At 33.9% G+C, this 16,732-nt stretch overlaps 2 protein-coding genes and 1 pseudogene across 2 annotated transcripts; all 3 read right to left on the bottom strand.

The window, feature by feature from the left end:
* Positions 1–3,208: 3,208 nt before the first annotated feature.
* On the bottom strand, positions 3,209–4,723 carry LOC140809828 (pathogenesis-related genes transcriptional activator PTI6-like). Its single transcript, XM_073167572.1, has 2 exons — positions 4,467–4,723; positions 3,209–4,128 (listed from the first exon to the last, which is right to left on the bottom strand). The coding sequence occupies exons 1-2, from the start codon at positions 4,648–4,650 to the stop codon at positions 3,335–3,337; spliced, it is 978 nt and encodes a 325-aa protein (XP_073023673.1). The 5' UTR covers positions 4,651–4,723; the 3' UTR covers positions 3,209–3,334.
* A 6,001-nt stretch (positions 4,724–10,724) lies between these two features.
* On the bottom strand, positions 10,725–11,477 carry LOC140810457 (uncharacterized). The gene has a single exon (XM_073168310.1). The coding sequence runs from the start codon at positions 11,475–11,477 to the stop codon at positions 10,725–10,727; it is 753 nt and encodes a 250-aa protein (XP_073024411.1).
* A 285-nt stretch (positions 11,478–11,762) lies between these two features.
* LOC140810928 (probable inactive receptor kinase At5g58300) lies at positions 11,763–15,941 on the bottom strand (annotated as a pseudogene).
* Between the last annotated feature and the right edge of the window lie 791 nt (positions 15,942–16,732).

The raw sequence follows: 16,732 nt of genomic DNA, 5'->3' as shown, positions 1-16,732 counted from the left end.
AAGCCACCAAAAATTCAAATATTTTTATTGTTAAAATAATTTTAATCAATCAAGCCTATTAGTATTTAAGTATTTTATTTAATAAAAATAAAATTTGTAACATTTAGTGTTTTATTTATTATATTATATTATATTATATGAAGTGCTTTTAAAAATAAAAAAAGATGGCAACGAGATAAATCATCGAGGCACTCTTAAGACATACTTATTTGGGAAAAAATATATATTTTTGTTTTCTATTATACCGTTTTTCTCTTTTAGTCATGTAATTAATTAAACTTGGATATTGGTCTCCAAATTTGTTGTCATGTCATCGGATTTCACAACATCGATTTTCGGCTAAAATTAGAAACTCGTGGAAAAAATCGAACAAAAATAACCAAAAATTAAAAATTAGCGGATTAATATCCAAATTTGACTCTTTGCAAAACTCAAAGAAAACTAGAGAACCAAAATAACTTTTATTCCTATTAGACTAAATATGCTTATGTTATGAGCAACATATTTTCCATGTGTTATTTCTATTTGGGATGACAACTTTTTTCTGAACTCGATGAAGAATCTGATTCTCGACGGATACCAAAAGATTTTTTACCCGATTGGATTATTAAGTTAAGATAAATTATTTCTAATATTTTACTATTTTTCTATAATGTTTAATTTGCTAATTTTTATATTTTTTTTATTATTATCTCAGTAATTTAGTAAATATTCATAGCTTATTAAAAAAAATTCAAATTTGAAAAAATCCAATCATAGGTGATAATAAAAATTGAGTTAGTCTCATGTGAGACCGTCTCACGGATGGGTCATAATCCGTGAGACGGGTCAACCCTACTCATATTCACAATAAAAAATAATACTCTTAGCATAAAAAATAATACTTTTTCATGGGTGACCCAAATAAGAGATCCGTCTCACGAATATTATCCGTGAGACCGTCTCATACAAGTTTTTGCCATAAAAATTTGGGTAAGATATGGATTTTCAATCTTCCGATGGATACAAGTATAAAGATTAAATTGAATACCCGATAAAGATAAGGATGAAATTTAATGTAATAAATGAAAACATAGACGGAAGATGTATAATTCTTATATAAATACGACTCGTTGTCATCTTTATTTGTATGGTTGTATTTTCATGTCATCTGCACTTATTTCGTGTCTCTCGAATTTTATAGTCTTGAATAAGTACACTAAATATCTGAGATGTACGTCATTGAAATAGATAAATATCATGCGTATAATAAGTTTGTTTTGATTGATATATTTTATGTTTTTTAGTATGTGACATTTAGCCTATTGGAAATTTAATTACAAAAAAAAATATTACTGATAAGTAGTCAAAATATAATAATCGACGGGAATGAGTCTAAGTCCCCCTCGAGGATTATTAAATGAAATATATTTATTAAAGGAAAGAAGTTGCTAGTTGAAGTTGAACCACGCTTTATTCCAAGCCAATCAAATAAATTAATAATTAAATTAATCAGCAGTGCGATTTCACTCCAGTTTCCAAGCAATTTGTTGATCGAGTATTAAGGAACACATTTTTGTGGGTTTTTTTTTTCTTTTTTTCTTTTTTGGATATTGAATAAAGGATTTTGATAATTATATTTATCTTTTATTTTAACAAGTATTTTAGTTGTCACAAAAAATTATGTCTCACAAATCAATTTTGTGAGACGGATCTAGTATTTGGATTATCAATGAAAATATATTATTTTTTTTATCTCAAAAGTGTTACTTACAAAAGTAGGTCTTTATTGAGACGGTCTCACGAATCTTTATCTGTGAGACGGGTTAACTCACCGATATTCACAATAAAAAATAATATTTTTAACATAAAAATAATATTTTTTTTATGGATAACCCAAATAAGATATTTTTCTCACAAAATAAGACCTGTGAGACCGTTTCACACAAGTTTTTGACCACTTATAATTACAAAAATGGACATTATTAACTCGTCTACGGATATAATTAATTCGTCTCACAAGTAAAGATGCGTGAAACAAAAGCCCTATAAATTTGTTAATTTTCATGTTTTTCGTTTAGCCCCAAATAAGTATCCAAAAAAGTGTGGATTTTATCTTTCTTAATAATCTCCTATCGCATCCTCTGTATACGAACGAGTGTTATTCATGATTACTCCTTTAATATATGATTAGATTTGATTGTTTTATTAACTACAATGTAAAATACAATAAAATCAAAATTTAAAAGTAAATATTTTAAAAAAAAACATATCGAATATATAGAATTTAACATGTGTCCCTGCCAAAAAAAAATAACAAGAGAAATTACATTTACAAAATATAACAATATTTTGCTAAAATAAATAAATAAATGAAATTTGAAATATATATTTGGCAAAGATTTTTGGGGAGAATAGTGGGAGGCGGCGGCTAATTGAATGGCCACGTAGAGAGTTTGGTCACATTTGGTCACCAACCATTGGACCCATCCAATTCTTTATTCTTATCCCTCTTTTTTCCACGCAATTTCCAGTCATCCTTTTCTTTCTGCGTTGAAAAATATTCATGTTACGTTAATCGCACTTGGATGGCAAATATTCACAACAATTTTAAGAAACATATACAAGATTCATCGAGTCGCGTTTAGATCGATGAATTTCAAATTATTTAATTTTAAAACTATTTAAATATAATTTTATTGTTTAAATAAACAAAAACCAAGTGTGAAATACACCCAATGTTTATTTCCATTAGGTGTAGCATCGACTGGGATGAGTGAATGGTTCCACAGTGTGAAATACACCCAATGATCGTAGCATTGGCCGTCAAACCAAGTGTAGAAAATGCGCCGGGCCACCCCAGGCATGAATTTATTGAACCTGGAAACCCAACACAAACCACACATTCTTTGTCTAAATGGACTAGGATATTTCAACGAATACTAGAAATTACAACTTAATTTACTATTCAATACTGTCTTTATCATGTAGATTCGTCAATATATCATTTAAATTAAAATTACCTTGATTAGGAATTGATTATTGTCAAAATATCACCGATTGCGATGTTCTTTACGAACAATCGCTTTGTATAAATAATGTAATAACAAGAAATATTCTATGATTTCTTTTGGAAATTAATTTTTACAGTACATTAAAGTTATCTCATAGCTTGATTCTAACTAGAAATATACACACAAAATCTCCTATCAAAAACTTTGCGGCGGTATATAATTATATATATAAATATTATATATATGTAGGATTACTAAATACACGCTCTTAAGACAACTAATGACAAATCCGAGCATTATAATTATAATAAATAAAGTTCCCACATCATTTTTGGCCAATACTATAGCGCCACGTCAAGATCAGCTGCTGTCATGGTGTTGTTGATAAAGTCATCAAAGTCAAACTCGCCGAATTCGTCGGCCAGGTGATCCCTCGACATCCTTATGCCCGGCAGGCCTAACTGCAAATCAAAGTCAAACCCCAAATCGTCGACGCCGTAACCGAGGCTGTCGAAAGCCGGGAAATCCTCGAACCGAAGGACTGATGTCGGAGAAAGAGCGGCATCGTTTCCGGAGGAGACGGGCTCGCTCTCTGTCGTGGAGTCTATGACGGGGGAGGCAACAGGGAAGTTGGTTACAGCGGCGTGGCCTTTCAATTTCACGGCTGCGCTGTCGTAAACGGTGGCAGCTTCTTCCGGGGTGTCGTAGGTTCCCAGCCAGACTCGTTTTCCGATGGTCGGGTCCCGGATCTCGGCCGCCCATCTCCCCCAAGGCCGCTGACGCACACCGCGGAACTTTTTCCGGCTGGTGACGTCATTACCAGTCGGTCTCCAACGCCTCTTCTTGTTGAAACGATCTTGATATCGTCCACGTAGCTGTTGCGTGGACGATGTACGGAAGCTTATCTCTTCCACGTGCCTCTTGACTCTTCGCAAGCAGAGTCCGGCGGCAGAGTCGGATTCATCGCCGGATGAGTCCGTAGCGTCGCCGTCTGTAAGAATGATTCTAACCACTTTCCGGGTTCTCTTTGGATCAGCGGTGGATCTCCGGTGATTTACAAGCTTGGAAGTAGAGACAACGTGTTCCGTAAACTTGAATCGTCGCTGGACTTCCATTGGTTTCGTATCCAAATAGACTAAATCATAAACACAACAAGAAACCCGTAAGTAGTGGAGCCGCTCTACTACCTCCCATAAGCTCAAAATCAAAAGCCAAATCAAGAATCTTTAGACCAAAGGAGTTGAGCAAAATATCAGCAGTAGCAGTACTCAAGTGAAAGGGGTGAAGACGGAAGAGACGAAAGAAGCTCACAACAGTTTACAAAAGAAGAACAAAAACAGAGAGCATTAAAGCAATTAGACAACTGCCTCAGTTTTATGTAGGCATGCACCAATACTGAATCTTTGTAGCTGTGTATATATGTGTTTTATAGAACATACAAAGAGAGAAGAAGAAGTGGGTGTAGGGTCGCACAGGTTTCAAGAAAGAGAGGGAAAAGGGGGTGTGATTCAGGCAGCAAAGCAGCAGCAGCTGTAATTAAACGCGCCTTTTTTCCTTTGTTTTGGCGGGAAACAAGCAAAGACGAGACAACAGAGTGGTGTGTGGAGTGGAAAGAATGGATGGACGCAGGATCCTTGCTGCTACCACAATATCTCATTCCCTCCCTCCACCCCGCCGTCTCTTTGTGTCCGCAGCAGCGAGCTTTGTCTGTATTTTATACTACCCCAAGTCCACATGTTAACATCAACATAAATAGTTAAAAAACAAACCGAAAGAAAAAAAAAAAGGAACTACAGGTCCACGGATTAGTGATTACATTCACTGTGATGGTTTTCAATACATAATTTTCCTAATAAATCTGCAGAGTTCGTTTGGGTAAAGCGATATAAACATCGTTTTATTAAACAAACCACATAAAAGCGAAAAAATTACACATCTTCATGACAAGGAATACTACTTTAGAAAAAAATTTATGATCGAATTGGGTAAGGGAGTAAGTTTAAAGTCAAGTTTAATGTAAGAATATGTCTTTTGTGAGACGGTATCACGAATCTTTATTTGTTAGACGGGTTAACTCTACCGATATTCACAATAAAAAATAATAATCTTAATATAAAAAGTAATATTTTTTCATGGATGACCCAATAAGATATTTGTCTCACAAAATATGACTCGTGAGATCGTCTCACACAAGTTTTTGTCTTATCCATAAAATCTAAAAGTTGATTTAGTGTGGGCAATAATAAAGCAGTGGGGAGGGAAGAAAACATGGCTCCACTTCTAAATTATTTAAATTTAATTTATGGTGAACAATTAATTGTTGGTTTATGGAATAGTATGAAATTGTGAGAAGAAAGGAAGGGTATACAAGTGGAGCCTTTGCTATTCCACTCATTGAACACATAACAACGAAAGGCCAATAACAATAATATGGTGGAAAATTATATGGTCGCGGGCTAGAGTCGTAGGTTACTCAAATTCATGCCATCTTTCGATGGAGCTTGCTTTTATTTATTTATTTTTTTAACAAAAAATAACTATTTATAGTTTTAATATGGATTTTTTTCCTTAAGACATAATCATTAAAAGAAAACATGTGTTCTAGAGGATCATTTGTAATTTGTAAGAGCTGTCTCTGTCATTTTATGTTTAAATATACTGAGAGAAACGATAGGATGAAAACTAATTTCTAGGCTATAAGTAAACATTTAAGAAAATTTTAAACCCGATTTATTTAAAGTTTACAAAGGGGGAAAATGTAAATTTTCAGTAGGTACGACAATGGGTAGGGTATGGGTCGGATTTCATACATCTATCTTCATACCCGTTTATTAAATTCATCCTCATACCCATCGGGTATTGAATTTCATCCTCATCCCCATACCAATCGGATTATCGGATACACATACCCTACCTAAATACCCTATTATCATATACAATTGAATTTTTTCAAATTTAAATGGTTTCAATGATTTTATGGATATTTAAAAAATTATTTAAATGAACAATAAGAAAAATTATTGATGATAAAAATTTACAAAATAAACTTTATAAAAAAAATAACAAAATATTAAAAATAGTTTATATTAGTTGAACAAAAATACGTAATTCAACAAAAATAAAGTATTTTTCAATTTTTAAAATCATACATGGAATAAACTTTCCAATGGAGAAGATGAGAAAAATTGAATAAAAAAATAAAAGAGTGGTAAAACCTTGAAACGTAAAAATAAAAGTGAAAGGGAAGAGAAAAGAAAAGAAAATGTATCGATTTATTTGGATTTTAAGAATATGAATCTTTAATATAAATAAATATAATTTACTATATATATATATATATTTATATATATTAATTAATTTAAACGGGTATTCGGGTCGAGTGTGAGCCGGATTATATTAAACCCGCCTCCATATTCGAACCCGAAAATCCCCATATCCAATTACCCTATTATTTAATCGGGTCTAAAAATATCTCAATACCTCTTCTATTCGGGTCAAGTATCAGATCCTCCAACGAGTTCGGACGAAATTGTCATCCATAATTTTCAGCCAAATTACTTTATGCAAAGACAACGGTTCCGTAAAATTTTGTCATTTGACCATATGCCGATATTTAAAATCCAACCAATTTGATGCATTTGAAGGGTATTTATTATGCATATATGATATTTAAAAGAGTTGGGTCGATTATGTTCATAAATGTAATAAAATGTAAAAACTTTTGAGTTTTGACATAAGAAATAAATTTTTTTTAAAAATCAGACCGAGAAAGATATTCGTTTTCATTAAAATTGATACATGAGACGATGAGTTTTTGAAAATTCAAACAAGATTTCTTCAAATTAGTTAAGAATACATATATGAGGTTTTTAATTAAATATTTCGATGATGAATATATTTAAAAGCAAAAATTTGTGTGTGACGGTTTCATTTGTCGTATTTTGTGAGACGTATATCTAATTTGGGTAATCAATGAAAAAATATTATTTTTTATGCCAATAGTATTTTTTTTATTGTGAATATCGGTAGGGTTGACCCGTTTCACAAAAAAAGATTCGTGAGATTGTCTCACAAGAGAACTACTCACATTTAAATTGTGTGGTTTCTATTCAAAATATATATTGTGGTTAAATTATATAATCTTTTGACCAGATGAATTTATCAATCTTTTCCTAAGATAAACAGTTAATAATTGTTTTCCCCAACGTGATAAGATTGTTATGTATTTGTATAGTAAATTCTTCAATATAATAACTTACTCTTTCCCGATTAATTAGTGGAATGATTAATTCAATATATTTTTATAATTAATTAATTGCTCTGTAAACACTCACATAGATATATAAAAGTCATCCAAAGAAACTGATAGCCATGCTATAATGTCTACAGATCTAATTAAATTTTAATTTTTTTAAAAAAATTAAAATAAATGGCCGAAACACAGTCCACTCTCCAAAATCTTGAAAAATAACAGAGTTTCCCCACTCGATACATAGCCACCGCCGAAGGTGACAAAATATGTGTGAGGCGGATCTCTCGTGAGATGATTTCATGAATTTTTATTTAAAAAATAATTCAATAAAAAATAATATTTTTTTATAAATAACTCAAATAAAATTTTTTTCCCCACAAAATAAATCAATAAAACTATCTCACAAGAGTTTTGGACATGTTTGCGAGAGGAACATTTGTTGATCAGGTTATGTGGATTGGTTAATTTAAGGTAACAGTGTCAAATGTTGTACGTGTCAGATTTTGATTTACCTTATTTATTTCGCGCTAGTTGGAAATAGCATTGATGAGGTTATTAATTATGGATACTACCTTTTTTCTTCACCTCTAATTACCCACCACAATTAATATTGGTGAAATTAATATTTGTTCCTCCACTAGTCTACATATCACCTAGGGCGGTGTGGCTGCTGAAGTTATATATATTTTTTAAAAAAATTAAATATTTATAACATTTTAAATTGTTTTTATTAAAAAAATATAAATTATTTTGACGTTTTTATAAATGTTGAAAAAAAGTTTTTGTTTTTGTTTTTAAATAAAAATAGAAGAATAACCCATACATTATAGCTTTTAGATATTTTTAAAATAATATATATATATATATATATATTATTGAATATAATAAAATGTTCTGGAAACGGTTTCGATAACAAGTCCTGTCTATTGAATAATTCCAAAGTTCGATAAATATCAACATCACTGAAAACTGATGGAACGAGATCAGAAATAAATAAGTGACAAGAAAATTGGGGAAGAAAATCAAAGCTTTAAGAAAATTCCCCAAACTATAGGCTAGAGTTTCAGTCTCCTCTCTCAGAATCTCACGTACCCATGTAGGGGGGACACGACCAAAATTTCCATGGAGTAAATAAATATAGCAGCCACGCATTTTAACGTGAAATATAAGTCTTTACGTTTCATCCACATCTGATATATGAGATATGTTGATCTGATCCATAATTATCACAAGAAGTAATACTTTTATAATAAATATTAACGTTTTTTCATAAGTGATGTCGACGTCGGAGATCCGTCTCATATATTTGAACTGTGAGACGATCTTTTAAAAAATTGTGTGTAAATGAAACATGTATGTTAGCATTGTTATTTAATTTACATCAAGTGATAATAGGAAAACATCAACCACGCGATGTATGGAATATCAAAGATACATTTGAATGAAAATAACTAAATATTCTATATATTAAAAAAAAATAAGCACATGCAAAGTGGGGTTAGTAAATAAGTCATGAAATTAATGAATAGAAAATTCTACGATCTATTGAAAATGAGTTTTGAAAAGTAAGAATTGGTAGGCTCACCGTCACTTTAGGTAGAAGCAAAGGGATTCAGGGCCCATTGGGCCCTTGGCCCAGCAGGTGAGTAAATAAATGTTTTGTTCACCTATTGCTTGTCAATTAAGCGAAAATTATTAATATGTTTACGGAGTGTAAAACAGCTTACAACAATTATTTGTATATATAATATAATATAATATAATAATATAAATATATCCACTCTAATAATAATAATAATAATAATAAATTACACGCAATAACGTGTAAAATCAGCAAACGACGGCCCCTGGAGGTTTTGGCACAAATCATTAGTTAAAAATCATAAAGTAAACGCTTATATAGAATTGGGGAAGTTGGTGAAAATCTTCAATCAAAACATTTTTTTGGGTTCACTTTATATCCACAAAATTGTGGTACTATGTCATACAAAATGTGGTATACTTCATGTGGAAATGTGGTACTAAAAAATTACCTAGGGACTGAACACAAAAAAATCGACGGCTGAGGACTGAAGGTCAATTTCCCGTATAGAAAATACGCAAGTCATAAATAAATCCATAGATTAAAATACAGTTGTCAGTTATCACGTGTAAATCCGACGTGTAATGATGAATATCCATCTTTCAGGAGAATATTTAAAGTTCTACTTAAATGGAAAATTTTGATTCACGAAAAAAGATTTGATTTGGAGAAAGATTTAAAAACACGTATTTGAAATGAAACAAGTTTTTAGGTTGCGTTAGAATCATAGCTTCAAATCATTCTTTCCAAGCGCAACGTAATAGTATCATAAAATTTCCAATTAGACCATATATGTTATCAAGAAATTCACCCCTATGGAGCTAGATGCATTTACATTTTAGAGCTCCATCTGTCTATCAGAAATACTTTATTTTGTATTACTCAATCGCCTCGAAAGCTCATTCCATTTCATAATTTTCTTGATAGAGAAACTAGAAGAAATTGCAAAATTTAAGTATATTTATCTTTTTGAAAATTAGTTTTTTTAAAGCCCGTCAACCAATATATTTAATAAAGAGTATTTCTCCTAGATATCCTCTAATTTAAACTTTACATATATTTTGCATGTATTAGCTCATGAGATAAAGGAATGTCTATAATATCTGGCTCCATTTTTTTCTTGTGTATGTTTTTTGTGAGACGATATCACGAATCTTTATCTGTGAGACGGGTCAACCCTATCGATATTCACAGTAAAAAGTAATACTACGAGCGTAAAAAATAATAATTATTTATGGATAACCCAAATAAGAGATCCGTCTCACAAAATATGACTCGTAAGACCATCTCACACAATTTTAAAATAATAGTTTGTTTTGTATTTTACACATGCATATAAGTCGTGCGTGATGAGCTGTGTGTTTCTGTCTTTCATCAATCCTAAAACTTTAAATCACCAAAACCCATTCCATTAAGTTTGTTTATAACTTTACCATAAAGATAAAAAAAAAAAAACAAAAAATTGGACCAAAAAGAACGACAATTCAAGGCCTATCCTACATATAATTAGTTCGACTCAATAACCCTTACAAGCTAGACAACCACTGGCTATGTGCAACATAAAGTAATTTACTTTTAAAGTTAAGTTAGTATTTGGATGAATGAATTTGAAATCTATGAAACAATTGAACAAAATTAAATTTATTTCATATTTATTTACACATAAGTTACAACTAAATATAATAGAATTCAAATATCTCTGATATTGTGTGAATTCAAATCTATCATAATTAACATAAACAATATAAAACATATAGAAGTTTGATTTGAAATTTTTGGTCTTACTTCTCTAAAACTCTAAAAATATATTTGAAATAAATGAATTTGAAATCCATCGTTCCAAACATAACCTAAAAGAATTCGAGTTGAAAATAATGAGCAACGTGCATGTTTTACCTTATACAGGGGTCATTTGGATAGCGCATCCAGGAGCATGTCCATTGTCAATCTCCGACTGATCAATGCTCCGGCAAGAAACCTTAAATGGGAAACCATTCATCTTGTTCCCATTCACCAAGAAGTCAATGTGTCCCTTAAGCACTATATCGATGACCATCAAGTGTCTCAATGAATTATCCCGCAAGTCGTCCGCCACCGCCTCTTCAGCGGTCGTTTTCCTCATCCACGTCCTCGCCTTCACGTCTGCCGATGAGCTTGGTTCTTGACTTATCGCCGGGATTTTCACCGTCCCAAGGTCGACCCCTTCCGAAGACAAAGAGACGGACATTTGGCTGTAAGATAGCTTGATTTTCGAGTTATTGTTTGTAAAATTTAGACGTACTTCGAAATCCGTGGTCACGAAAGTGTCCGTGTCCGTGTCGTTGACCCCGAGATAATAGACATCGAGACGATGGAGGCGGACCTCGGGTAGGTTGGATTGGAGGAAGGCGAAATATACCCCTCCTACAAGTATAGCTAAGAGTAGCACCACAGCAAGGATTAGGGAGGTCCAGGCACAGCACGAGTTGCAGCATGCTCTGCATCGGGGGCGACGGCTGACTTGAGTTTCGGTGTCTATCAACTCAGGCTCCGAGGGTGGTTTTGGGGGCTCTTGGGATTTTGCCAGGGTGGCCTCGTTGAAGGAGACACGGCGGCTGAGGTTCCTCTGCAGCGGTTTCGGGCCATTGTTCGAAAATTGGCCTGCCGCCATGGCAAGAAAACGGGTCTCAACACGTTAAAATCTCAGGAGGGCAAAGTGAGTATGATCATATGATTCAATGGGATATGTTTCATGTATTCTCGAACTCCGGAGGACCGTACAATTGTGGCAGACTGTAATCTGGGGCTGCCCTTAAATTGTGTGAAACTTCCTTTCGTTCTGAACCTGTCATTCAGATAATAAGATGCCCACAGAATCGGTTATCAGAATTCAATAAATTTTGATGGGAGAATTAGAATAAACACAGTTGAGGTAAAGGAGACGTCATAACTACTAAAATGTCAAGAAAGCTTCTGAATATATATTTCAATGGTGTCGATAAACAAACAAGGCAAACCAGAATAAATAATCATGTAAATATCAAATGGCTTCTTAGAATCAGATGAATGTTTCACAACACAAACAGATGAGAAAATTCAGAATTTAGAATGAGTGAGCATTCATTTCTAAAGAATATAGTGTCTGCACATTCAAGTCCTGGAGTTATTCTCTTCGGAAGAAGGCCGGTTCTCCGAGTCAGATAGTCGAACCTCTTCAATCATTCTAACTACCTCATCCATATTAGGTCGCGTTTCGGGCACCTTTGAAACACAGGCCATGGCGAGTTGCAACATTTGCACCATCTCTTCTTCAATGTTTTGGATTCTCATTAGCTCGACATCAAAAACCTCAGCTGTCCATTCTTCCCGAACAACAGATTGTACCCATCTTGGGAGATCAACAGTGTCTTCACGGCTTGGGGATTGAATGGGTTGTTTCCCGGTAAGAATCTCTAGTAATATGACCCCAAAACTATAGACGTCAGATTTGTGAGAGTGCTTCCGCGTCTCGATTACCTCTGGAGCACGGTATCCTGCAAGACGAGATGATGTTGCGGGATAATTCATTAGAGGGGATAAGCCGAAATCTGAGACACACCCCTCCAGATCTTGATTTAGGAGGACATTTGACGACTTTAAGTTTCCATGAGCAAATTTTGTGCCTCCTATTGAATGCAAATGAGCGATGCCTCTTGCTGCCCCGAGAGATATTTTGACTCTTGAATCCCAGTCTAGTGCAGTTCTTCCAGCGGTCTTGTTTCCTGCTCAGTTGTAAGTGAGAAATAAAATCAAACGAGAAGCATGAAAAAGTTTCCATCAGCGGAAGCTTGTTTCTTTGATAGAAAAAATATCAGATGCTGGGAAAAAAAGCGACCAACATAAAATCATATCATGGATTTACAGCAGCACGATGTCTTAGTATTCATTTGATCTTGAAAGATCTTTAAAAGTTCAAATGACCTCATTCAGCAAGTAAAATTTGTCCAGAATCAAAAAGTTAGGCAACTTTTATCACGCAAAAAACCTTTTTTAGAGTGAGTCAATACCATGCAAAATAGTCGCCAAACTGCCATTTGTATAGTAATCATAAACTAGGAGCTTTTCGTCTTTGGAGTAATAATATGCACGTAAAGGCACAACATTTGGATGTTGTCCAACTCTGCCGCTTATTTCCATTTGCTGTTCAAAATCCTTCTTCCCCACAATGACCTCTTTTAACCTTTTCACAACCACAGTAGTCGACTCCTCCAAAACTGCCTTGTATGCCGTTCCAAAACTACCCTTTCCAAGCACTTCCGCCGAAGCCCTCAACAAATCCTCGAGATCAAAGTTGTAAGAACAACCTTCAAAGAAAACCAACTTGTTTTTCTCGGGTTCTTGCACCCCACTTCCAAACTCTTCTCTTGGCTTCTCACCCCTCCCAGCACTAGTAGACTTAACTTTTGGCACAGCACCACCGTCATTCTTCTTTTTCTTATAGCAGCACAAAAATAAAACTAGAGCAAGAAGAAATAGATGTACAGCACCTCCTGCTGCAATGGCGATTATAACTCCTAAAGAAAGTTTTTTCTTGGAGCTTTGTTTCTGAGGGCCTCCCGTGGGTGGTAGAGAAGGACTCGGGGTAGGGGACGGTGGAAGAACGGGAAAACAAGGATTTAAAGGTGGACCACATAAAGAATTTCCAGTGAATGATGAATTAGGAAACGTTTGTAAAGAAGATGGAATGGTGCCGCTGAGATGGTTGTAGCTCAGGTTAAAACGTTTGAGAGGTAGTAGGCCCAGATCGGGAATAGACCCAGAAAGAGAGTTGTTCTGAAGGTTCAATGCTTTAAGTTCAGTCAAATTCTGAATGGTTGTGGGAATACTTCCAGTTAATGAATTAAATGAAAGGTCCAACACATTTAATCGAGGGGGAAGTAATGTAGGGATTTCACCTGAAAACCTGTTATGTTGGAGGAATAGGTAGCGAAGAGAAGGGAGCGAAAGAATGTCCGAAGGTAAATTTCCACTGAGGAGATTTGATCGAAGGCTGAGAACCCTTAACGAGTCCAGCTTTCCGAGAGTGTTGTTGGGAATTGGACCGGTAAGACCAATGCCAGGAAGGCGAACACCGATCACAGTTTTACCATCTTTAGCACAGTTTATTCCAATCCAAGATGTGCACAAGGGAGAAGTAAGATTCCAGTTGAGCTTCCTGCCGTGTGGTATGGCAGTGGCAAATGCCAAGAGGGCTTGTCCATCCGTTTTCAAGTCACCAAGAGCTATAGGCAGAAACTTGATGGCTATGACAAGCAAAGAAAGCAATACACGGGCCGTGCAGAGTTTCGGGAGGAGATGATGCGGCTTTTCTGAAGGTGAGAAAGAGATGATTAATTGACATTAGATTAGCAGAAGAGATTAAAAAACAAAAACAAAACTAAAACAATCTGCCTTTGAAGTCATTAGACAAAAAAGAGTGACTCTATGTAAATACAACCTGTTCATGATTACAGAACAATAAAATCAGGTCCAAGTAAAACAAATTTGTAGTGAAAGGATCCACAAACCAAGTCAGCTTATACTTAAATTGAATTTGGATATAGCCAAAAAAAGGCGCTAGGAAACCGATAATCAAGCTATAGATTCTCTCATGATAGCCAAGATCAAACAAATGATTTGTTTTTATATGCCAAACCAGTCACAATTTTGAATAATCTGACAAAAAACGAACTTATAATTTTGAGATTTGGAACCAAATGTTCGAGAAAATGATAGTCACAACACAACACTTCTTACATAAAAAAAAAGTAAACACATTTTTACCCTCATCATCCATTATTTCAGAAAGTCATGGAACAGATGAAAATAAAACAAAATTAAAAGCAAAAAGGCATTTTGGAATGGAAAAGGCAAAATAATGCCACCTTTTTCCAAAACGTTGTAGCTAAGTAGATTAATATAATTTAATGTTTCGAAAGTGGATTAAAAGTTTATGGTAGAGAAGAATACTAAAGCAAACTTAATCATCAAGTACGCTTTGGAGGAAGAAGGAATTTCCAAACCAAATTATCCAACAAATTTTATTCATATCAAAGAGAGAGGAGGGAGGGCATACTCAAAATAACATCAATTCTTAGCAAGTAACTTAACTCAAAAAAAAATATCTTAGCCCCCATTAGTTTTTAGCTATTTAGATTAAATACTGCACATGAAAAGGCTCAGCTCCAACCCTACATAAAAGTTCTTTTTATGTCCCTATCTACCAACCATCTCGTATGTTCAAGACTCGTCGTCTGAGAAAACAAAACACAGAGAAGGGTTCATTTTCGCTTTTTTAGGTGAAATTCACCAGGAATTTTCTTCCCGATTAGAACTTAAAAGAAAGGGGAGAGAATGAAAAGGAATTCTATGCTACTTTTTCATGCGAATCCTAGAGCAAAAATGCGCCTTTGGGTAGTTGAGAAGATAAAAAAAGAATCCCAAAAGTGGATTGTTTCAACCGTATAACCAAGATTCCTGAGCTTAAAACAGTATGACAAATTGGCATACAAAATTTTCTATAAACCGATTTCAGATTGTCCTCAGGGGCAACAAATGCAGTTCATAAACGCACACATATTTTCTGCAACTGGTTTAACTCAAGCACACCCAGATCTGCAGTTAAACTTAAATTTTCCCACTTCATCTACACCAAATAGAAAAAAACAAGTAAAGAAACCACACATAAAAGAGACAAAGAGATCAAAAGAGTAAAGGGTTTGCAAAGATTACCTCGAAGCAGCAGCATTCCGATAATCCCGGAAATTTCTCGGCCAATTTCTTGATTTTAACAGGGGGTTTACCAGGAATGGTGAGTTCGAGACTCGAAATCAGAGCTTTTCTTTCCCATCTTGACGCTGAAGCTTACTGAACACAAGTAACAAAGAAAGAATTTTTACACGGCTCAAATCTTGAGAATGCAGCAGCATTGGTAGCCACATTCTTCTTTCTAATCACTACAAATGGGAATTCGCAGATGAAAATGAAGCTGCAGTGAGATAAGTCTTAGTTGAGCTGGAAAAGAAAGGACAAAAGATGAAGTGCGGGAGAAGGGAAGGGAAGAGTCGCTGACTGAAGTAACTCACTACTCAACCACTTCCAGGGTGTGATTTGCAATTAATAATCTGTTGATTCCTTTGTTTGTACCTAAAAAAACGTCTCTTTTTTTATGTACCATCAATCAAAATGTAAGAAATAAATATACGTCGGAGATAATTAATATTGTAATTGGAATTATATAAATTTCGATTCAAAAATATTTCCTTTGGGGAGATGTATTTAAGTTCATGTATTTCGATTATAATTAACAATAAATATATGAATTTTAAATTTATTTTTTATCATCTTAATTAACATGAAATATTATATAAAATATATATCTGATGAATTTGAAGTTTACGGTTTCGATTCTCTAAAACTTAGAAAATATAATTTAATATTTAAAACTTATCAATTCAAATGTATTGTCAGCCAATTTTTTTTTTAAAAAAATTTCACCTGATTCTACAATTATTATAAGTTTCTTAAGAAAGAGCAAGTCTATTGTAAGACGGTCTCACGAATATTTATCTGTGAGACGGATCAATCTTACCGATATTCACAATAAAAAATAATATTCTTAGCATAAAAAGTAATATTTTTTTATGTATTATCCAAACAAGATATCAGTATCACAAAATCTGACTGCCTTTGAGAAAATAATGTGATGGAGAATTGAGACGTCATGCTGCGAATGCCGCTTCGGACTCCTTTACTGACGCTAGTATCGCCTAAATTTGCTCGATAGATGAGCCATGGCAATTTTTGGGACCATCGTAGCCTCTAAAGAACATAAGGATACATGAGACTAAAACATAATCTGAATTTAACTTTTTTAACACACTTATAAAACGTTTTTATTAAAAAAAA

The sequence above is a fragment of the Primulina eburnea genome, chromosome 13, assembly GCF_022965805.1.
Source record: "Primulina eburnea isolate SZY01 chromosome 13, ASM2296580v1, whole genome shotgun sequence".
In the NCBI taxonomy this organism is placed as follows: Eukaryota; Viridiplantae; Streptophyta; class Magnoliopsida; order Lamiales; family Gesneriaceae; genus Primulina; species Primulina eburnea.
The sequence above is the reverse complement of the archived record's forward strand: the minus strand, read 5'-3'. Positions and strand labels throughout refer to the sequence as shown.